Source organism: Diabrotica virgifera, chromosome 8, assembly GCF_917563875.1.
Source record: "Diabrotica virgifera virgifera chromosome 8, PGI_DIABVI_V3a".
NCBI lineage: Eukaryota > Metazoa > Arthropoda > Insecta > Coleoptera > Chrysomelidae > Diabrotica > Diabrotica virgifera.
In genome coordinates this window covers 174,887,176-174,911,788 of record NC_065450.1, presented here as the reverse complement: position 1 = coordinate 174,911,788, position 24,613 = coordinate 174,887,176, and the positions used below count along the sequence as shown (strand labels likewise).

At 36.3% G+C, this 24,613-nt stretch overlaps 1 protein-coding gene across 1 annotated transcript in view; it reads right to left on the bottom strand.

The window, feature by feature from the left end:
* The window catches only part of LOC114328926 (apoptosis-inducing factor 3-like), a 47,917-nt gene that overhangs the window by 2,157 nt on the left and 21,147 nt on the right, over positions 1 to 24,613 (bottom strand). Inside the window, exons 5-6 of the mRNA XM_028277911.2 lie at positions 17,282 to 17,553; positions 125 to 449 (exon numbers count right to left, since the gene is read on the bottom strand). Of these exons, the coding sequence (XP_028133712.2) occupies positions 125 to 449; positions 17,282 to 17,553 (597 nt within the window). The remainder of the gene's footprint in view (positions 1 to 124; positions 450 to 17,281; positions 17,554 to 24,613) is intronic.

Below are 24,613 nucleotides of genomic sequence, written 5' to 3'. Positions count from 1 at the left end.
TTACAGTATTCAAGAGGACAAAAATTTTACAGGAGCAAAGAGGGGCACCTAATAGGCGACAAGGAAGGAAAACTGGATAGATGGAGAAAGCATATATAAAATTTAAAAAATGACTTTTACTTACCGTATGCTAAGTGGTCCCAATTTTGTCCAAAAATACGGTACCGTCTTTAACTCGGTCTTTTTGCCAATCATGTTTAAAGCTGCTATTCTGCCGTGGTATTCTGCCAATCCAAAGTGACCAATAGATGCCTTGATATTATATCTACACCACACAGGCGCCAAAGCTATATCCCCTCCAGCAAATACATCAGAAACTGAACTCTCTAGATATTCATTTGTTTCAATTGTCCCATTTTCCTTTAATTGGAGGTTGGAACTTCTCAAAAAATCCGTATTGGGGTTACTGCCTGTTCCTAATATTACGAGATCCGCTGGTAGAATAGTACCTACAAAATTTTGTTTTGTAGGTTAGGTTATGTTGAAGAGTTAAGCAAGCAAGCAAGTTATCGGAGAGGCTTAAAATCAACATTTCAAAAACAAAGTGGATGGTAGTTGAAAAGATTAATATAGATCAAGGTCAGCTTTCTCTTGATGGAGAGGAGTTAGAACGGGTGAAGCATTTCAAGTACCTTGGCAGCTGGTTAAATGTAAATTGTGACTCTGATGAAGAGATAATAACTAGGATCGAAATATCACGGAAGGCTTTTATGACCTGGAAACCAATTTTATGTAACAGAAACCTGTCGATGAATATTCGAAAGAAGGTCCTGAAATGTAATGTGTGGTCCATCCTATTGTATGGTTGTGAGACATGGACGTTAAAAATCACAATACTAAACAAAATAGAAGCATTCGAATTGTGGTGCTATCGATGAATCCTGAAGACATCGTGGGTTTCGCACACTTCCAATGAAGATATTCTTCAAATGATGAATTCAGAACGTCTGCTCATAAGCATCATAAAAGGAGAAAAACAGAATACTTCGGCCATATAATTCGAGGACCTAAATATCATCTGCTTCGCCTTATAATACAAGGAAAAGTGGAGGAAAAGAGATGGATTGGTCGAAACAAACTTTCATGGCTGCGTAATATTAGACAATGGTGTGGCTGAAGAGTAGAATTATTTCGCGCAACAGCCGATAGAGAGAGGTTTCAGGAAATTGTAAACATGATGACGGCCAACGTCTGAATACAGACAACGGCACCTAAAGAAGAAGAAGAGTTAATGCCCTTTCAACTGATTAATGTCTGCGCCTTATGTAACATTAGAGCGATGCATATAACTACTAAGTATGTAACAGTAGGTTAGATGTAAGGGAATCCCTTGAAAATCGTGTTAATGGAAGAATTATACATCGGGTTTCTGAAATTTTTTGGTCCCCTCGGTCTCCAGATTTTGACGCCACTCGATTTTGTCTTTATCTACAGGAAAACAGGTATCTCCAAGAGTGGCGTGCTGGAACTTTCCAAGCGGCCCGGTGAGTTTATAGAAAAGCGGCCTCCCATCCTCATTTTACCTTATATTATAAGGATGTTTTACTCTTTATTTATAAAATCAAATAAACAAAAATATAAATTATTTTTAAGTCAAACATAAAACTTTGAATTCAATGATTTTTTTTAATTTGCTATATTTTTTTATTTAAGAATACGCATTCTTACAAATAGTAAATGACATGTATGACAATATTGTATGTAGTAAGGCAGAAACCATAATTTCCTGAATAAATATAATATGAATTTGATGTAATTAAGATAAAAGTAAAATAAAATTTTGAGAATTTTTCTGTTATATGTGTTAAGTTGGAATTTAGTAAATCAATTATACAAGAAAGTAAAAATACAAGTACAGTGCCAATACTTTGATTTAACAATATTTAAAATGTTAATAGAACACAATAATCTAAACATTATTTTATAATTTCCGCAATAAAGTAAATTTTTGAGCAAATTTGTAGATTATTTCATCATTTTTAAGCTCATTCAAAGCTTCTTTTTTTATATAGCCCTTAGCATAAATGTTTCCATGTGATCTTGTGTTAAAGTACTTCTTAACCGATTTTTTTATGTATTTCAACGTTGAAAAGCTTCTTTCGCAAGATACTTGTGTCACTGAAAAAGTTAACAAATGCTTATAATATACTATTTAAATTTGGATAAGCACACTGAAGCAAAACAGCTTAACAGTAAGCTATACAATCTTTACACTTTTTAGTGCCACATGGAGGTGAAGTTTTCACGATATCAACAACATTGTCATTTGTTACTTCATGTTCATTATCACTTTGATTAATAATATCATCCTTTATATTTTCTGTAGACTGAAGACTGAACATAGATATTCATCAATAACTCGATCTTCTATAATTTCAGTATTTTGCAAAATCCTATTTTTTAATACAATCGATTTATCAGCCAAATCCACGAGTTCTTCTATAGTTGCAGTCCCAAGTCCCAGATATGGTAGGATAACAATTTCTGAATTTTTCAGTAAAAGATTTAAATGCCGTTAAAGGTATACCATTTTTTATTCTATAAAAATTTCCAGGATGTAGAGTGATTATATCATCATAAAACGATTTGTCTTGATCAAATCGTTTTTTGATACTTCCAATAATTCGGTCAAAATTGTGCAAGACGTTTTTCCATTTTTTATTCTGCAGAGTAGGTACATACATCATACATGTTTGAAGAAAATTGGAAAACCATAAATATACTTGTAGGCATGAAAATAAATATTATCTGTAGCAATCTATTTATGTATTTAGTCTTATTCAATTACCTACTTAACTTATATTTTACAATTTAAAAATTTTTTGATTTTTTTGAAATGTTTTTTAATAGATACTATTAACAAAATTAACATTCGATTAGAAATTAAAAAAATATTTTTTTAGTTACATCTAAAATTTTTTGTGGACCTCTTTGACCGGCCTCAAGAGGCCGCGGCCTCTCGGTGAATGCACCGAATAATTTATATGGCCAGCACGCCACTGATCTCCAAAGGTCATTTACAGATGTTGCTCAGTTGCCAGTCAAAAAGTGGGCAAATACACTCAGCGTCAGAGAAAACGGGCCACCCACAAAATGGGTCATTTTTGATGTCTCGAATTTCCTAAACCTGTTGTCCGATTTATGTGATTTTGTTATAGCCTTATTCTTTAACAATATAGCTGTACTAATATTGTTTCTAGCCAGGTGTATAATGTATAATCCCTCTGGGGCTCAGTGGAGAACGTTGTTCAGATGGAAACACCAATAGCGATAAAGGAATTTATTTATAGAACCGACACTAGGGTATTTTTACCCCGGGAGAACTTTTGAACACTGACTGGTTACTGGTACGCGTTTAGTTGAAGACTGATGAAGACTCTATTTGAAGTTACATCTTGACAGCTTGAGTTGATTCTTGAGAATGATTCTGAATGTGTATACTTTCTCAGCGGTGGCACTTAGTATTGGTGTCAAGCCACGCGCTGAGTATATTTACAAATATTGAGAACAAAGAAATATATTTGATCATCAAATTACATAATGCAGTTGCCCGAATTATTGTTTACAGTTTACAATTCGTGAACTAAATTAGAGACCCGTACATGTAATTATATAATAACAAATTGGTTCATGTCATATACGGGGTGATAAAAATATACTGTTCAATATCGAATATGAATAATGAATGTTTGATATTGGACATGCTGCGGACGGCCAAGTAAGTACTGCCCGACGAAATAAGTAATAACGAATGTAGTCAGTGTTCAAAGTTTACAATAATCATGATACATTAGGTTACCAAGATAGGTTAATAAAATGTGTGATGTAAAGACACTAGTCTTTGAACAAATAATACTTTTCCAACTGCAACACCTTAGGTAATAAATCAAGGTTAAATCTGAATCAGAATTTAAATCAAAACATTCAAATAAAAGTTTATAAAGGTATTGAGTGGGATATGTTTCAATATGTTAGTTAAGAATAATATTATTACTGTATTCTCTTATTATTATAATCGTAGTATTAGTTATTTTATTATAAATGTTATAGAATTGTACTACGAGCTCTCTGTCTATAATTATATGTAGATATTTTTAATTGTAGTTTATTTCATCCAAACAAACCTGAATGGAATTTGCAACTCCTGCTAACGTGATATGTTTTCTGTTACTCGTTTTATATTCCATCATATTACATGTGTAATGAAAATAAACTCGTGTTTTCTACGATAAATATTTTGAAATACGTAAAGTTATTAGATTTTATTATTAGAGTATTTAATATTCTTCTTATTATAGCATTGTATGTGTGTGTTTAAGTATTAATTTTATTGGTCACCGTTTCGTCTTAGTTTCTTCTATGACCATAATCGAATTATTAGTTTATCAACCCTGTAGTTGTGTACAAGAGGTATAAGTTTTGTAGAATAGAGTAAAGTAAAGTGTAAATAAAACCTACTGTAAGTAGGTTCCTTGGCACGGGACAAAAAATCCCTCCATTTGCAGCGTTATAATTAATTTCCAAAAAAAATTATCCTAATTCCATAATTCCAAGTTCCGTTTGCTTATTTCCATCATGTAAACAATATATTTTCGTGTTAAACATGCAGGTCCTCAAACCGGGTGGGATTCGAATTACCACCCTAAGTCTACCTCTTTAGCATTATCACACACGACTTAGTTTTCAACCCTTAAGTTAATCTCTATCTAGTTTGCATACATTTCTGAAAATTTTGCATCAGGCACCGAATTTTCTTGTTGCTCACGGTGGTTGTAAGTCACCTGAGCCCATTGTTTCTTTCTTTTGCTTTGCTCACGGTGGTTGTAAATCACCTGAGTCCATTGTTTATTTCTTCTTCCTTGCTGAGCTTGCTGTGCTCCTATGTTTCTCTGTTTTCTATTTTTATGATAAGTCCCTCTTTCATATGTTTCATGCTTCTTCGTATTTGTATCCTTTCTATATTGACACCTCCTCGTATAATTTTCTCTTTCGTATTTATTTGTATTCTTGTAATTTTTCTTCTTGTTTTCGCTTGTTTTCCTATAAGTTTGATCTAGATACGTCCTTGTATCACGACGTCTTTCTTCTTTTGTTTTTCTGTACTTTTTATCACGGTACATCTTCGTCTCCTGTGATTCGTATTGTTTTTTATTTCTGTGACCACGATACGTCCTCGTGTCACGTCTTCTATTTTCTTTTCCGTTGGTTTTGTCACGTTTTCCTTGGCGTTAGTACTGTTGCAGTTTTTTTTCTGTATGTTTCTCTTCTTTTTTCAGAGTTATTGTTATAATCTTTCTGTGTTACATTGTTTTCTTCTTTCCGTCGTTCAACGTTTTGTTTTGTATTGTATTTGTGTCCGTTTGGTACATCTCTTCTGCTCCCTTATACCTACTGTCATTCGGTACCTGCGGGAGTCTTTTGTTTTGTTGGGACGAGGTTTTGTCACTCTTCGCCCATGTAGTAATGTATTTGTGTCCGTTTGGTACACCTCTTCTGCTCCCTTATACCTACTGTCATTGGGCACCTGCGGGAGTCTTTTGTTTTGTTGGGACGAGGTTTTGTCACTCTTCGCCCATGTAGCAATGTATTTGTGTCCGTTTGGTACACCTCTTCTGCTCCCTTATACCTACTGTCATTCGGTACCTGTGGGAGTCTTTTGTTTTGTTGGGACGAGGTTTTGTCACTCTTCGCCCATGTAGTAATGTATTTGTGTCCGTTTGGTACACCTCTTCTGCTCCCTTATACCCACTGTCATTGGGTACCTGCGGGAGTCTTTTGTTTTGTTGGGACGAGGTTTTGTCACTCTTCGCCCATGTAGTAATGTATTTGTGTCCGTTTGGTACACCTCTTCTGCTCCGCTACCTACTGTCCTTCGGCTTCTGCTGGAGTCTTTTGTTTGGTTGGGACGAGTGTTTTTTCACTCTTTGCCCACGTAGTTGCCCCTGATACAGAGCTGAATTGTACTGTATTATACGGTAGTCATCGTATTATGACCTGTTTGTTGAGGATTGGATTCCTTTCTTTGTGTCGCTCCTGACACTATCCATCCTCGGTTCGTGTTTTGAGTGGGTAGGCCGTTACTTCCTCGGTCGATACCCTCCTCGTATATGTAACTGTATTTTTTGGTAGTGCTCATGTAGTACTAACGCCTGTTTCTCTTATACTGCTTCCTGTTTATAAAGTTGTTCCAATTCGCACATTTCTAATTATTTTCTTATTTAATTGAACAAACTGTCGACGATATGGAATCTGCAATTTTTCTATTTACAACCTATGACACTGACCTAATTGTAATCCTGTCTGCTGTTATGTAATTTGCAATTCCTGCTAACGTGTTATGTTTTGTGACATTGACTTAATTATGTGTAATGTTGTGGTAGGACACGTAAATAATATTGCAACAGAAATTATTTTTATTTTCCCTGTATTGAAATACTTTTGTATACTGTTTTTTTTATTTATATAAGGATTTTGAATTTTAATTCAAGCAGCTATTTAAATCGACTTCAGTCTAATTATTTAAAATGTTTGGTAAATCTATATAACTACGTTAAATATAAATATATAATATATGAGATTGCTTTGTAGAATTATGAAAATTTTACGTATTTGATTTTAATTCAAGTGACTATTTATGTTTTGAACTATGCGTATCGTATTTTGCTGAACAAGATATAAAGATTTTAAATCAACGTTAATTAATAATTGCCTATGTTTTGTTGAATGCGTTATATCTTTTTTAGAGAGGAATACCTTTTATTAATAATTGTTCAATAGTTTATGTAAACGTAAGATAATTTAGATATAAATGAAGAATATTGTATAGACTGGACTTTTATATTTTGATTTATTCGGTATACGATACGTGCAATGTTGGAAAAATGTAATTCCTTCAAAAACTTACAGTTTTTTTTTCTTTCTCGTTTCTGCGCGTTGAGTCGCTCTCTTGTCTGGTCGGCCCTGTCGCTCTGGTTTGGCCCTGTGGCTGTGGTCGGGTTTGTTTATGGTTCCTGATCTGGAAGCTGTCCGGCTCTCCTGATTCTGGTTTCTGATTTGGAAGCTGTCCGGCTCTCCTGCTTCTGGTTTCTGATCTGGAAGCTGTCCGGCTCTCCTGATTCTGGTTTCTGATCTGGAAGCTGTCCGGCTCTCCTGCTTTTCGTTTCTGATCTGGAAGCTGTCCGGCTCTCCTGCTTCTATTCTCCCGGGCCTAGCGTCGTCTATCTGCTACTGGGTTTGTTTAGTGTGAACTGTAGTTGTAGGATCTCCTTTTTTCTCGATAAGGACCATGTATAATGCCCACACTCTAACACAACCCGTGCCCGGGAGCCCTTAAGTGACTCGAAGGAGTAAGTTTATAGGCACATGTTGCTTGGTGGAGCTGATTCTTGTGAATGATTCTGAATGTGTATACTTTCTCAGCGGTGGCACTTAGTATTGGTGTCAAGCCACGCGCTGAGTATATTTACAAATATTGAGAACAAAGAAATATACTTGATCATCAAATTACATAATGCAATTGCCCGAATTATTGTTTACAGTTTACAATTCGTGAACTAAATTAGAGACCCGTACATGTAATTATATAATAACAAATTGGTTCATGTCATATACGGGGTGATAAAAATATACTGTTCAATATCGAATATGAATAATGACTGTTTGATATTGGACACCAGGTAAATTGTCACTGTGTACCAGGTGCATTAATCAAACTGTGTTTTTTTCTCAAAGTTCACCATACCCTGTGGAATATTCTAGCATTTGTAAAATACCGAAATTAAAACCCAACTATAGCCTTAGGTTTTCTTAATATTCTGTTTTTTGATTAATTCGGTTTTGTTGGATAACAAAAAAGTAAGGTACTTTAACAACTGAGGAGCAACTGAGCAAATAGCATTAAATCCAGTCTTAGACATTTTTTAAGTAAATATGTAGTACAAAGTATTTGGTTTAGTTCAATCTACATTGTGAACTATTCATTTTATGCAATTTGCTTTAAATCCAATATATATTGCTATATGAATTATTCAAAACTAAACAAAAATGCATTAAATCCCATTTGAGACCAAGCAAACTGACGTAAATCGATCATGTTTAACACCAAACTGCAATAAATCCTTGAAAAATTCTTTATTGGGAAGAAGAAGAAAACCTTAAATGGTATAAGGACATTCTAGAAAACCGAGAAGTTAATATTGATAATGAAGGTCATGAAATTGAAAAGGAATGCGATTGTCTAGAAAATGATATAGGTCTACATATTTGAGAAGATTTGTTTTATAAATTAATAGTGTTTTCGTAAATTGGTGTTTTATTTTCGATACTTAGGTATTTATGTATTTGGCAAAAAGACATAAATCCAACCAACAGTTCAGAAAAGCGAAATAATTCCATTCATATGGAGAAAAATGCTATAAATCTACACAACGTTTAAGCTAACTGAGATAAATCCAACAAAATGAAAGCTTTAAAAATGGAAAACTCCGAAATTGAACACAAAACTCCAACTTACTGTCAAAAATAATGTTAATAATAAATTTCTATAGTCAATAAAATATTTAATTTTAACTAGGTTTAATTCAATTAGTTTTTTGTCGATAACTCAATATAATATAATTTTGGATTTAATGCGTTTTGCTCAGTTGCTCCTCAACTAGCCATGTTCTACATCAACACAGGGTGTTTCTAAATGTGCCAAACGTGTGACAAACTTTAACACATTGCGTGCCACTTCGCTAATATATGAAAGACACAGATATTATGCCAGGGGCCATGTCGCTCATTTTTGATATACATGTATGACTAACTTTCATGGCCGTGGATATCAATGGCCCCTGAGAGTAGTATCCCGATTAAAGAGTGGCACGCAATGTGTTAAGGGGTAATTCTTCATGAAAAAATAATGACCGTTTGCTTTATAAACATATGTCCGTAAATGCTTCGTTTCCGAGATAAGGGATGTTGAATTTTCTTGCAAACTGACGATTTATTTATTGCTCTAAAATCGGTTGAGATATGGAAATGAAATTTGGTAGGTTTTAAGAGGTAGTTATTGCGCATTTTTTGACATACAACCAAGAATTTTATATTCACCATTGGAGCGCATACGGGTTTTATTACACATTTTCCCTTTAGGAAATTCGAGACATCAAAAATTAGCCATTTTGTGGGTGGCCCATTTTTGAAAAAAAAAATCGTTCATGCCGCAGATGCATGTTTTATATATAAAATAAAGGCTATTTTTTTTTCTAATACGATGATATAAAGGTTGTCTGTGAAAAAATGGCCGCAAATTATGGTTGCTATACTTCGTTTTTAAACTAATAGGAGTAATTCAAAGGCTATAGCGGGATAAGATGGTCAAAATGCCCCCGCACCGATCAGCCCCGCTACTTATGTTTTCGATAAAGGAGATAAAATTATGCCCTCATGCAAATTCCCAGCTTCCCAGAGGTCCTAGAACCTCTTAAATTGAGAAAAGAAGAATTTTTAGGTTTTATTTTTTTGTGAGCGCAATTTTACTTTAAAAAATCTGAAAAATTCAAGATTATGTATCTTTTGAATACAAAACAGCCTGATTATTTTCAGATTTTTGTTTTAAAAAATGAGCCCAGGAAAAGTTTTGAAATTTTCAAAAAAATTTTAGATTATGATAATATGATTTGGCCAACTCTTAAATAGTATTTTTTGTCGTTCTTTTGATTGGCAGAAACAGAATTTTCAATATCTGAGCGGAAAGAACAAAAAAATTGAAAAAACCGTTTTTTGGCTGTCTCGAGATGCATCTCGGGACAGCCAATTTTAGGATTTAGGATCCTGACTACAACAACTGAAAAAAACTAAACGTGTGAATTTTGTCATAGAATTTGGTATATGGGGTTATAATAATATTTGGAACAGCTTTTCCAAATAACTTTTTTCGATATCTCTAACGCGAGACAAATCGAATCGCATATCGGCAATTCACCCAGTTTGTGGATTCGCAGTAGGCCGTGTTTAAAATTTAAATTTCACTTGACTATTTTAAAAATTGTGAACCATCAATCTGTATGACTGTGCCAAATTTGAAATCTATATATATTTTAATAAGTAGCCGAAATAGAGGGGTGTCTTCATCTTAAATGCGATAAACTGTATATTATCAATTATAATTTATTGCAACTAATATAGTCGTATTTTTCATACCTAAATTCAAAATATACATTCAAAATAATGACTAATTCACTAATTTTATCATAAACAGTTCAAATTGATTGCACTGAAGTATTGAACCAATTAATGTGTAATAACATATAAGTAATGTAATATACAGAGTGAGTTTTATGTATGGAAACCCTCAATTATCTCGGAAACGGCTTGCACGATTTTTATAGGTTTTTGTTGGTAGGGGTTTACTAATGCGGCCGATATAGTGATAATTACATTGTTGTCAGATCTTCCGGTTTTTTTGCAAATCTAATTAACTTTCTTATTTCAAATGGAATAACCTATATATTTTTTGCGTTTTGAAGTTCTTAACAAATACTGATTATTTTTGATGTTATATTCCCTATACCTAAACGCCATAATTTCTGAGTTATTGCTACATTTATTTAAAAATAAATGTTTAAACAAATTATAAAGATCAATGTTTTCGGCCCGTTTAGACATTATTTTGCGTTCTTTGGACCATTGAAAACAAAAAAGTGTTTTTGTAATTTTTCTCTAAAGTTAATCGTTTCGAGTTATAAACAATTTAAAACTAAAAATAATCGAATAATGACGATTTTCAAGGTTCAAAAACACAAATCAAAAATATTATTTTTGAAACTGCGAAGTACACAAATTCAAGTTAAAGCCTTATTTTATCAGCTTCCAGTAAGTAATTTGAGCTTGTTTCATTCTAAAATATTGTTTTTTGGATGTATGCAGCCCTATCGCCCGTACTCTCATAATATGAGCTTCACTAACAATTAGCAATGCAACAATAAGCAATGTTTTACAATAAAACGTGCCAAAAAAGTTTATGGCGAGCCCCTAGAAGAAGACTTTAGCTTGAATTTGGGTACTCCGTAGTTTCAAAAATAAATTTTTTATTTGTGTTTTTGAACCTTGAAAATCGTCGTTATTCGATTTGTTTCAGTTTTAAATTTTTTATGACGCGAAAACGATTAACTTTAGAGAAAAATTACAAAAGACCTTTTTTGTTCCCAATGATCCAAAAAACGTAAAATAATGTCACAAGCCAAAAACATTGATTTTTATAATTTGTTTAATTTTTTTTTATAAATGTAGCAATAACTTTTAAACTATGGCATTTAGGTATAGGGAATATAGCATGAAAAATAATCAGTATTTCTTAAGGACTTCAAACGCAAAAAATATATAGGGTATTCCATTTGAAAAAAGAAAGTTCATTATATTTCCAGAAAAACGGAAGATCTGACAATGAAATTAGGTATCACTATAATATCGGCTGCATTAAAAAACCCCTACCCAAAAAAAACATAAAAAATCAAAAAGCCGTTTCCGAGATAATTGAGGGTTTCTATACATAAAACTCACTATGTATATTATAATTATAATAATAATATAATTGGTTGAATACTTCAATGCAATCCATTTTAACTGTTTATGATAAAATTAGTGAATTAGTCAGTATTTTGAATGTATATTTTGAATTTAGGTATAAAAATACGACTACATTAGTTGCAATAAATTATCAAATTGATAATATATAGTGTGTCGCATTTAAGATGAAGACACCCCTATATTTCGGCTATCAAATTATATACATATTTTAAATTTGGCACAGTCATACAGATTGATGGTTCACAATAATTTTTAAAATAGTCAACTGAAATTTAAATTTTAAACGCAGCCTACTGCGAATATACAAACAGGGTGAATTTCCGATATGCGATTCGATTTGCCTCGCGTTAGAGATATCGAAAAAAGTTATTTGGAAAAGCTGTTCCAAATATTATTATTACCCTATATATCAAATGCTATGACAAAATACACACTTTTAGTTTTTTTTAAGTTGTTGTAGTCAGGATCCTAAATCCTAAAATTGGCTGTCTAATAGCTAAAATTTTTTCGTTCTTTCAGATATTGAAAATTCTGTTTCCTCTATTCAAAATAACGACAAAAAATACACAAAAAAATACTATTTAAGAGTTGGCCAAATCATATTATCATAACCTAAATATTTTTAAAAGTTTAAAAAAAATTTCCTGGGCTCATTTTTTACTACAAAAATCGGAAATAAATCAGGCTGTTTTGTATTCAAAAGATACAACCTCTTGAATTTTTTCAGATTTTTTAAAGTAAAATTGCGCTCACAAAAAAATAAAACCTAAAAATTCATCTTTTTTCGATTGAAGAGGTTCTTGGACCTCTGGGAAGCTAAAAATTTGCATGAGGGCATAATTTTATATCCTTTATCGAAAACATAAGTAGAGCGGCTGATCGGTGAGCGGGGAATTTTTTACCATCTTATCCCGCTATAGCCTTTACCGCGCCGTAATGCTTGTTTGTAATTGAATCGTTTATTTCAGAAAGGGGTCCAGTGACTAATTTTGACAAAATGAGTTTTTGGTGGAATTTTTTAATTTAAACGTAAATACAGCTTTTGTTGCTAGACCAGGACATTTAGCACTAAAAACACCCGAATAAATAAATTTTTAAATACAGCACCTAGAGACTTGCAGTTTTTTGCAATATGTTCAGGATGACGTCAGGAAAAAAGTCTACTATTCAAAAATGGGTGGAAATGCATAATTGCACTGTAAAATGCATAAAATGCATCCAAAATTGCATAAATATAAAAATAAAGTCAAAATCAGTATACTAAGGAACATAATTTATTATTTGGGGGGTTTTTGGGGTCACTGAATACGATTACGCCATCAGAACTGATCCCCGGATCACCTGGTGCCCAAGGTCACGGCAAGAGACGTCATCTTCTGGAGTTTCGATGGTTTTCGGCATTAAATCGATGCAAAACGGATTACTCATGGATTTTAGGGGTGGGTAAATAAGAATATGATATCAGAATTGACCTCCGGAGTACCTGGTGCCCAGGGTCGCTACTAAGGCACGTCATCTTCTGGAGTTTCGAGGGATTTCGGTATCAAATTGGTGTAAACGGATTACTTACGGGTTTTTGAGGTCGCTAAACACGAATATGCCATCAACACCGACTTCCTGTGCACCTGGAGCCCAAGCTCATTGCAAGGGGCGTCCTCTTCTGGAGTTTGAGAGATTTCGGCATTAAATTGATAAAAATGGATTCCTCGGGGGTTTTTGAATCATTAAACACGAATATGCCATCAGAACAGACATCTCGATCACCTGGTGCCCAAGGTCACTTCAATGGACGTCATCTAGAGTTTTCGAGGGCTTTCGGTATTAGATTGATGCAAACGGATTACTTACGTGTTTTTGGGGTTGCTAAACACGAATATGATATCAAAATTGAACTCCGGAGTATCTGGTGACCAGGATCGCTACTAGGGCACGTCATCTTCTGAAGTTTCGAGTATTTTCGGCATAAAATGGACGCAAATGGATTACTCGGCGAGTTCTTGAGGTCGTTAAATATGATTATGCCATCAGAACCGAATATCGGAGAACCTGGTGCCCAAGGTTATTGCTAGGTGCGTCATCTTCTAGAGCTTCGAGAGTCTTCGGTACTAAATTGATGCAAACGGATTACTCATAGGTTTTTGGAGTTGTTGAACGCGAATACGCCATCAGATCTCACCCTCGGAGCACCTGGTGCCTAATGCAGGTCATCTTCTGTAGTTCCAAGGGTATTCGGCATTCAATTGATACAAACGGATTATTTACTAATCCGATTTTGGCGTTGTTGAACACGATTGCGTCATCAGAGCAGAAACCAGAGCACCTGGTACCTAGGGCACGTCATCTTCTGGAATTTCGAGGGTTTTCGGTACTTAATTCATAAAAATGGATTACTAATGGGTTTTTGGGGTTTCTAAACATAAATACGCCGTCAGAACAGACACCTGAGGACCTGGTGTCTATAGGCACGTTTTAGTGCAAACGGATTACTCTTGAGTTTTTGGGGTTGATGAATATGAATATGCCATCAGACCCAACCCACGCAGCATCTGGTACTTAAGGCAGGTCATCTTCTAGAGTTTTGAATGTTTTCGGTACTAAATTGATGAAAACGAATTACTCATGGGTTTTTCAGGTACCTGAACACGAAAACGCCATCAGAACAGACACCGAAGCACCTGGTGCCTAAAGCACGTTGTCTTTTGGAGTTTCGAGAGTTTTCGGTACTAAATTGATGAAAAATGGATTACTTTTTGGTTTTGGGGTTGTTGAACACGGTTATGGCTTACATGAGGAATTCTAGAGTATCTAGTGAATACGGTAATCACTAATAATGTCATCGCATTATAAAATTCATGTAAAAAAAATTAATTAGATCAACATAGTACAGTTCGTATTCCATGATATACTTTAGGCACCAGGTGCTCCGGTGTTTGTTCTGACGACGTATTTGTGTTCAGCAACCCCAAAATCCCATGAGTAATTCGTTTGAATCTATTTAATACCGAAAACACTCGAAACTCCAGAGGATAACGTGCCTTAGGCCCAGATGCTCCGGTGTCTCTTCTAATGGCGTATTTCTGTTTAGCAACCACAAAAACCCGTGAGTAATCTGTTTGCATCAATTGACTACCTAAAACTTTCGAAACTCCAGAAGATGACGTGCCTAAGGCACCAAATCCTTCGGTGTTTGTTCTGATGGGGTATTCGTGTTCAGCATCCCCAAAACCTATAAGTAATCTGTTTGCACCAATATAGTACCGAAAACCTCGCCTAGCTGATGACGCCCCTTGCAGTAACCCTGGGCACCAGGTTCTACGATGGTCTGTTTTGATGGCATGTTAGTGTTTACCGACCTCAAATGCCCCCGAGTAAGTTATTTTCATCAATTTAATGCCGAAATCCCTTAAAACTTCAGAAAATGACGTCCCTTGTAGTCACCTTGGGCACCAGGTGCACAGGGATTGTTTGTGATGGCATATTCGTGTTTAGCGACCTCAAAAACCCTCCAGTAATCCATATGCATCAATTAAATGCCGAAAACTCTCGAAACCCCAGAAGATGACGTGCGCTAGTAGCGACCATAGGCATCAAGTACTCCGGAGTTCAGTTCTGATGTCATATTCGTGTTTACCGACCCCAAAAAACCCGTGAGTAATCCGTTTACATTAATTTAATGCCGAAAGCACTCGAAACTCCAGAAGATTACGTGCCTCAGTAGCGATCCTGGGCACCAGGTACTCCGGAATTCAATTCTGATGGCATATTCGTGTTTAGCGACTCCAGAAATCCGTAAGTAATCCATTTTCATCAATTTAATACCGAAAGCACTCGAAACTCCAGAAGATGACGTCCCTTGCTGTGACCTTAGGCACCAGGTAATCCGGTGGTCTATTCTGATGGCATTTTCGTGTTTGCCGACCTCAAAAACCCCCCGAGTAATCCGTTTGCACCAATTTAATACCGAAAGTCCAGAAGATGACGTCCCTTGCAGTGATCTTGGGCATCAGGTGATCCATAGATCAGTTGCCATAGATCCATCAGAAAAACCCCCCGAATAGTCCAGTTGCATCAATTTAGTGCCGTAATCCCTCGAAACTCCAGAAGATGACGTGCTTTTGTAGCGACCCTGGGCACCAGGTACTCCGTAGGTCAATTATGATGGCATATTAGTACTTAGTGACCCCTAAAACGCGTAAGTAATCCGTTTTGCATCGATTTAATGCCGAAAACCATCGAAACTTCAGAAGATGACGTCTCTTGCCGTGACCTTGGGCACCAGGTGATCCGAGGATCAGTTCTGATGGCGTAATCGTATTCAGTGACCCCAAAAACCGCTCAAATAATAAATTTTATTCCTTATTATACTGATTTTGACTTTATTTTTATATTTATGCAATTTTGGATGCATTTTATGCACTTTACAGTGCAATTATGCATTTCCACCCATTTTTGAATAGTAGACTTTTTTCCTGACGTCATCCTGAACATAATGCAAAAAACTGCAAGTCTCTATGTGCTGTACAATTTAAAAATTTATTTATTTTGTGCTAAATGCCCTGGTCTATGCAGAAAGGAATCAATTGCTGGCATAGTGTTGCCTTGGCAGCGCAGAGAAATTAGCGTTTAGTGCAGAAAGGGGCCAAACAACGCATGACTCCTTGCTTAAAAATTGTTTAACCACCAACTTTATTTCAGAAAGGGGCCAAGTGCAAAAAATTATTTATTTTTTCTTAAACAAATTAACAAGATAAATTTTTGAAAATACAATACTTTTTGACAAACAGTACAGGTTATTAGTGAGAATTTTTATTTTATATAAATAAAATTTTTGTTGAATGTAAACACCAACTTTATTTCAGAAAGGGGCCAAGTGCAAAAAATTATTTATTTTTTTCTTAAACAAATTAACAAGATAAATTTTTGAAAATACAATACTTTTTGACAAACACTACAGGTTATTAGTGAGAATTTTTATTTTATATAAATAAAATTTTTGTTGAATGTAAACCAATGAACTGTCAACACTGATGGAATGGCCCCGTCCCATTCCAACAGTGAAGCGAGATAGGCGCCAACATACAAGAGAGAGGTTCTAGCACTTCTAGAGAGACATGAGAGAGACAGATAATTTTCAGGTAAAATTTTGTTACAACTACAACGTACCTGACTAGCACTGTCCGATTATCTTCCCTCCTTTACCTGATTATCTTCTATCTCATCCTGGCGCCATTAACTTCGTTTTATGGCGATTCCATCAGTGTTGACAGTTCGTTGATGTAAACACGTTTTTTTTGTTTTTCTCAAAAGCAGGTTTTTGTGACTTGACCCCTTTCTGAAATAAACGATTCAATTGCTACAACCGCAGGCAAGTTTACTCCACTAAAGTATGAAAGTTTGAGACCATTTTCACTTATGAAATTTTGACACTATTGACATTTAAAATTAATAGGTTAATAAGGTTATCGGCGATTTTGTGTGTTTTCTACGTTATCCCTTTAATTTTTAGTCTTCGTTTATAAAATAAACAGTTGTTTTTTACATAATAATTTTATTAGTATAATACAACATTTATGGATTATCATCGAACGCCAACATGACCAACAACAAAAAAGAAGATCGATCGGGATATTTTCTAGTGACAATAGTAGGCGTCAATCTGTCTTTTGAGTTTGCTCTTAGTAGTTTAAAAACAAAGTATTTATATACTTACCGTCATGTAATTTTACACCTTCCACTTTCTCGGTACCATTGATTGCATCTATTGTCATTTTCGGGATAAAATGAACACCATTCTTTTTAAAGAGCTTCATTACCGCTTCTCCTATCATGGGACCTAAAACTGGCTTGAAAGGTACATCATCACGCATCACTACAGATATTTTTTTTACTTTATCCCTACAATATTCGGCTACCTCCATTGCTATGAAGCTACTTCCTATAATAACCACTTCTTGGTCCTTTGAAAGTATTGCATTTGTTTCTCTAAAATATTGAACCAAATATTAAAGCATAAGTCGTTTAACTCTAATAAAAACATAGTTTAAAATTTAAATAAAGATTTCTACACGTTGCTCGCGTATTAGTCCAAGTAATGAAGTTTAAAATAGTACAGAACCTCGCAATTTTTACAGAATGGATCAATTTGTTTGAAAATTTGAGGATAAGTAGTGGATAGTCCAAGGATCAAAATCTATATGATGCCGTAAGGCGCTTTTAACATGGTGGTGGTTGCCACCCCATCTTGGGGGTAGAAATTTTTCATTATATTTTGACCATAAAAGTTGGTAAAAGCATTCATTCTAAGCAAAAAATATTCTATATATTTTTTTGATCAAATTAGTAATTTTCAATTTATTCGCTATCGAAAGTATTAGTTTTATATCGAAAAAATCAATGTTTTTAAACAGTTTTCTGCTAATAACTCAAAAAGTTTTTGTTTTATTAAAACAACTTTACCTAACAAAAATATAGCTTTAAAAAAATAAACAAAACTGTTTTTTTAATTTTCTTTAAGACCAATATTAATCGAGTTATACTGTTAGCTCTTCTTCGTCAAATGCTAAATATTGTAGTTTTAAAGTAAAAAGACGGATAAACTATGCATTTTTCGAGGATAACTTGTTCAAACTAATTTAAAGTATTTAAAAATATCTAGCTCTAGAAATACAAAAAAAAGTCTCTAGCTCAAAAATTAAGTGACATAATGAAAATAATGTCAGTCCCTATTTTTATTTTTCAGCAAAAAAGTGATCAAAACTCCTAATCACCATACTAATTAAAATTAGTCATTGACCTTATTTGGTCTTCTTTATTTGTGTATTATTAATAGGTTCTAGAAGTGTGACCGATTTAGTTTTAAAAAAAATTGAGTTAAAAGCTAATAACGAATTTTTGTATTTTGGTAAAAAATGCCGTTTTCTTCAGAATAGAAAGATTAGTATCAGAGATACGAAAGAATGTTTTAGTACTGTAACAAAATAATTATTGACCTACCCTCGTATACCAGCTCCCGTCTCCGCACAGACAGAACACTATCGATGTTTCGAGATACGCCGATGCAGCGCCGATGACGTCCAAGCGGTCGAGTCACATGGACATAGCTGGAGATATATAGATATTTCTGGAATATCTGTATCGCATATATAAATAGGACATATTTGTAAATAGAGTTAGTCTTAAGCTAAAGTTTGCAAAGTAAACTTGTATAAATAAAAATAAAGTCGTATATAAATTACGAACCGCTAGTTTTATTGTAATTAGAAGTAATTACACTAATCACGCTACAGTTGGTGTCGGTGTTCGGTTAACTTAGTGCGATATAAATAAGTGAATTACAGAGAGACTTTAAAAGACTTTTGGACTTTATTCGTCGGGAATAATTAAAGTGCGTTGATTGTTCGGTATTCGGAAAGACTGTTAAAAGACATTTTGGAAAGTACGTGTGTGCCGACCAAAGATGTTGCTACAAGAACTTACAGTAAAACAGCTCCGTGAACAGCTCGAGGAACGGGATCTGGACAGCAGTGGGCTCAAGATAGTCCTACAAGCACGACTCGAGGATGTCCTCACGAAGAACGGAGAAGACCCAAAGACGTTCCACTTCCAGTCAGCAGAACAAGTAATCTTATCGAAATTAAAAACTGTTTCTGAAACGATCGATGAAACTTCTAGAAGAAGCGACGAGAAACTTGAAGAAGTTAGTAGAAGAAGCGACGAGAAACTTGAAGAAGTTAGTAGACAGAACAACGAGAAATTTGAAAGTGTTTCTCAAAAGATCGATGAAACTTCTAGAAGAAGCGACGAGAAACTTGAAGAAGTTAGTAGACAGAACAACGAGAAATTTGAAAGTGTTTCTCAAAAGATCGATGAAACTTCTAGAAAAAGCGACGAGAAATTTGAAAGTGTTTCTCAAGTAATTAAAGACGTTTGTAGACAGAATGACGAGAAATTTGAAGAAGTTTCTAGAACATTCGATAAGATGCAGAAAAGTGTAGAGACCGTAGAAGAAAAGATCAAACAACTAGAGAGCATGATAACCGATACAAAAGTACAACCATCAGTTAATGCAGCAGCGTTAGATCCGGTAGTGAAAGATGAACTACCGAGAGACGAAACGTCGCATAATATGAGATTCAAATTACCACCATTCGATGGAAAGTCCTCTTGGTCCATATATCTTAGACAATTTGAAGCTATTGCGACCGCCAATCATTGGACCGAACAGGAAAAGGCTGTTTCCTTGACTGCTGCTTTGCGAGGTGATGCTGCAGATATATTAAGATCAATTCCTAAGGGTCAAGAAAATTGTTACCAGACCTTGTTCACTCGTCTAGAAAAACGCTATGGAGATGCCCATCTACAACAAGTATACAAAGCACAACTGCGAAGTAGAAGTCAACGAGCAAGTGAGAATCTGCAAGAATTTGAAGCAGATGTGGCTCGTGTGGTGCGGTTGGCTTATCCAGAGGTGCCAGACAGCGTTTTAGAAGAAATTGCAGTAGATACCTTCGTCAATGGGCTGAAAGATAATGAACTACAGAAAGCTTTACGACTAGCAAGACCGAAAGTTTTAGATGAAGCACTTGCTATTGCATTGGAACACGAAACGGCTAGTCAAACTTCACGAGGCCATAGAGTAAGAACCATTGAAGAAAGTGACGAACACAACGATGAACGTCTGGAGGAAATGATACGGAGAGTATTAAGTAATCAGATGCCAAAGAGACGCGAGCCTAGATGTTGGAATTGTGGAGACGTAGGCCACATTCGTCGTAATTGTAAGAAGATCGTACAGCCGTCGGAAAACTAGAGCGGGTCGACACCAAGGGGCAACTGCCGACCTCGAGAACTAGAGCCCCCATAGTAACTGTCAACCTTACGTCCTCCGGTGGAATCCACAACTTATACATCGAAGGTCGTATCAGTAATAGATGTAGATCATTTTTGGTGGATACAGGTGCAACGAGAACTATCGCACGTCCAGATGTAGTACGAGACCATAATAAATTATCACCTGCAACAGTAAAGCTTAGAACAGCGACTGGTGAGCTAATTAATACATATGGCGAGGCTAATATGTCAGTATCCATTGGCCAGACCACAGTTGAACATCAAGTATTAATTGCCGAGATCTCCGACGAATTCATATTGGGGATGGACGTACTAAGGAAAGTGGGGGCAATATTGGATGTTCAAAATGGAGTTCTCAAGATCAATGGTGAAGAGTTGCCCTTTCACGACGACAAAGAAGATGTCATCCGCTTACTTACTACATGCGACGTAACCATACCCGGTAATAGTGAGAAAATTCTGATGACCATGCTTGATGGACACTGCCGAGAGGGAAGTTTAAGGATGGTCGAAGATGTGGATAATGTCGAGTTCCTAACGGCGAAAACTTTGGTAAAAGTTCGAGATGTGATCCCTGTAAGAGTTATGAATTTAAGGGAAACTGCTATCAAGTTAAGTAGAGGAGCTTTGATCGGGCAGTGTGTTCCCGTGGCTTCAATTTGCTCTGTGAATACCAATGAGACATCATCGAAGGCGAAGTATCCAAAGGAGCTTGTTGAGATGATCATTGAAAGATGCCAAGATCTTGATCATGAACGAACGGAAAAAGTGACATCTATGCTGATAAAGTATCAAGATGTTTTTGCTATTGACACGAAGGATAAGGGAAAAACAAGCATAGTAACGCATAAAATAAATACCGGAGACGCCCAGCCAATCAGACAACGGCCTAGACGACTTCCATTTGCGAAAAGAGATGAAGCCGAAGAGATTATCAAGGATATGGACAAACAAGGGGTAATTGAACCATCGAACAGTCCATGGACATCACCAGTAGTTCTGGTAAAGAAGAAAGATGGTTCAACGCGTTTTTGTATCGACTACCGCCAGCTCAATGCGGTAACAAAAAAAGATAGTTATCCTTTGCCCAGAATAGACGATACATTGGATACTCTCTCCGGTTCTCGTTGGTTTTCCACACTCGATTTAAAAAGTGGATATTGGCAAGTAGACATGGAGCCAGCCGATCGGGAGAAAACCGCATTTTCGATAGGATCAGGGCTTTGGCAGTTTACGGCTATGCCGTTTGGTTTATGTAATGCCCCTGCCACATTTGAAAGATTAATGGAGGCAGTTTTAAGAGGTCTAACATGGAAAACATGCCTGGTTTACTTGGATGATGTAATTGTGGTTGGAAGGTCCTTTGATGAACATGCCAAGAATCTAATAGACGTCTTTCAACGATTGAGGGCAGCGAACTTGAAGTTAAGTCCGAAGAAATGTCACATGTTTCGACGAGAAGTTAAGTACTTAGGACATATTGTATCGAGTAATGGTGTAACAGCTGATCCTGAAAAGATTGATGCAATTAAAGATTGGCCAGTACCAAAAGATAAACATGAAATTAGAAGTTTCCTTGGCCTATGTACATATTACCGACGATTTGTCAAAGGATTTGCCAATATCTCCAAGCCCCTAACAAAGTTGACGGAGGAGGGCAAAGAATATACATGGAGTGAGGAGTGTCAAAAAGCTTTCGAACAACTACAAAGGGCTCTGATCAGTGCACCGATATTAAGCTACCCGGGACAGGCAGGAAAATTTGTTTTGGATACCGATGCTAGCAACAGTGCCATAGGAGCTGTTCTCTCACAAATCCAGGATGGACAGGAAAAAGTCATCGCTTATTTCAGCAAAGTCCTGTCGAAACCAGAAAGAAACTATTGCGTTACCAGAAGAGAACTGCTGGGTGTAGTGAAGGCTTGCGAACATTTCCATAAATACTTGTACGGCAGAAAGTTCCTTCTTCGAACAGATCACGCTGCTCTAAAATGGCTCATACAATTCCGTAATCCAGAGGGCCAGATGGCAAGATGGTTAGAACGACTTCAAGAATATGATTATGAGATAGAACACAGGGCCGGAAGAGTTCATTCAAATGCTGATGCCCTTTCGAGACGACCATGCAGTGCAAATTGTAATCACTGTGCCAAATTAGAGGAACGATTTTGCCCCGTGAGACGAACCACCGTCGTTAATGAGCAATGGCAGCCACAACAGTTACAAGAAGCCCAAGAAGACGATCCATGTATAAAAAGAGTATTGGATTGGATGCGTCGAGGTGAGAGACCTAGTTGGCAAAACATTAGTGCATGTAGTCCGGAAGTCAAGGCCTACTGGAGCCAATGGAATTGCCTGATACTAAAAGATGATCTTCTGTACAGAACCTTTGAGAACGATGATGGTACAGAATCTAAGCTTCAGTTGATTGTACCTAAAAGTAAAGTGTCAGAAGTATTGCGTCAGTTGCATGACGGTACATCAGGTGGACACTTTGGTATTACGAAGACTCTGCAAAAGGTTCGAGAACGGTTCTATTGGGTGAACTGTAAAGATGATGTAAGAAGATGGTGCCGGAAATGTGAACTGTGTGCATCCGGTAATGGTCCAGTTGGTAAAAAGAGAGCACCCATGAGACAGTACAATGTTGGAAGTCCTATGGAAAGAGTAGCAATCGACATTGCAGGTCCATTTCCAGAAACCGATGCTGGAAATAAATACATTCTGGTAGCCATGGACTATTTTACGAAATGGACCGAGGCCTATGCATTACCGAATCAAGAAGCTGCTACCGTTGCAGAGGTACTTGTTAAAGAATTCTTCAGCCGATTTGGTGTTCCCTTGGAGATCCACTCCGATCAAGGGCGAAACTTTGAGTCAGCTCTTTTCCAAAACGTTTGTAAATTGATTGGTGCCAATAAGACCAGAACAACACCCCTGCATCCTCAATCAGATGGAATGGTCGAGAGGATGAACCGAACGATGGGTAAACACTTGTCCAAAGTTGTATCTGAACATCAGCGAGATTGGGACCAACACATTCATTTATTCCTGATGGCCTACCGCTCGGCCGTGAATGAAACTACAGGTCAAACACCAACCTGCCTGATGTTGGGTCGTGAAGTTCGTTTGCCCTGCGACCTAGAGTTTGGCTGCAGACCTTCCGAGGAATATGTTGCAGGCGAAGAATACGTAGACCGCCTGAAGTTACGAATGAACAACATTCATGAACTTGCCCGACAACACATCCAGATAGCCAGTGACAGAATGAAAGATCAATATGATTCTCGCTGCAAGAATGAAAGCTTCGAAGTAGGTGATCTTGTCTGGCTTTATAATCCACAACGTCGTCGAGGCCTGTGTCCTAAACTGCAAAGACAATGGGAAGGTCCGTATGAAGTTAAGAAGAAAATAAATGACGTAATATACAGAATTAAGAAGTTACCAAACGGTAAACCAAAAGTTATTCACATAAATCGTCTTGCACCATATGCTGGCTCAAATGAAACAGAGGAAGCCCGAGTCCTCCAACAGGAGATGAAAGATGCACCACAGCCAAGTTTTAAGGAATTTATGTCAAATTACGCAGAAAGAAAGAGTGCTAGATTCGGCGTGACCACAGAAGTTCAGCAAGATCTGTTTGGTGTTCCAGAAAACGTCTCTCTAGCCCACTGTGTTGCACAAGACCTCGAGATGACTAAAGGAATCTCGTCCGTATTCAATAGAAAGTTCGGCCGCCTGGACGAGTTAAGGAATCAACAACCTAAAATTGGAAGAGTATTGCGATTGGAAGATGGTCCTCGATCTTTGCTGTATATAGTGACCAGGAAGTCTTATACGGACACGCCAAGCTACGAGAACATATGGCGTGCTCTAACTAATTTGAAGAAAATGGTCTGTAATTATGACATCAAAGATTTGGCTTTACCAAAAATTGGCCATGCAGTAGAAAATCTGGATTGGAAGATTGTGAGAAGCATGCTGGAAGTGATCTTCAGAGAAACTGGCGTACGGATTACTGTGTGTTGCATGAACCCGAAGATGTCATACCCTTCAAAGACAGTAGACTGTTACTTCTTTTCTAGGGGTGTATGCAGAGCTGGAGAATCCTGTAGATTCCGCCATCCTGGGCCATCTAGGGTTGCTGATCGGGACGCTCAGATCTTAAGAGGGGAGCAGTGTAACAAAATAC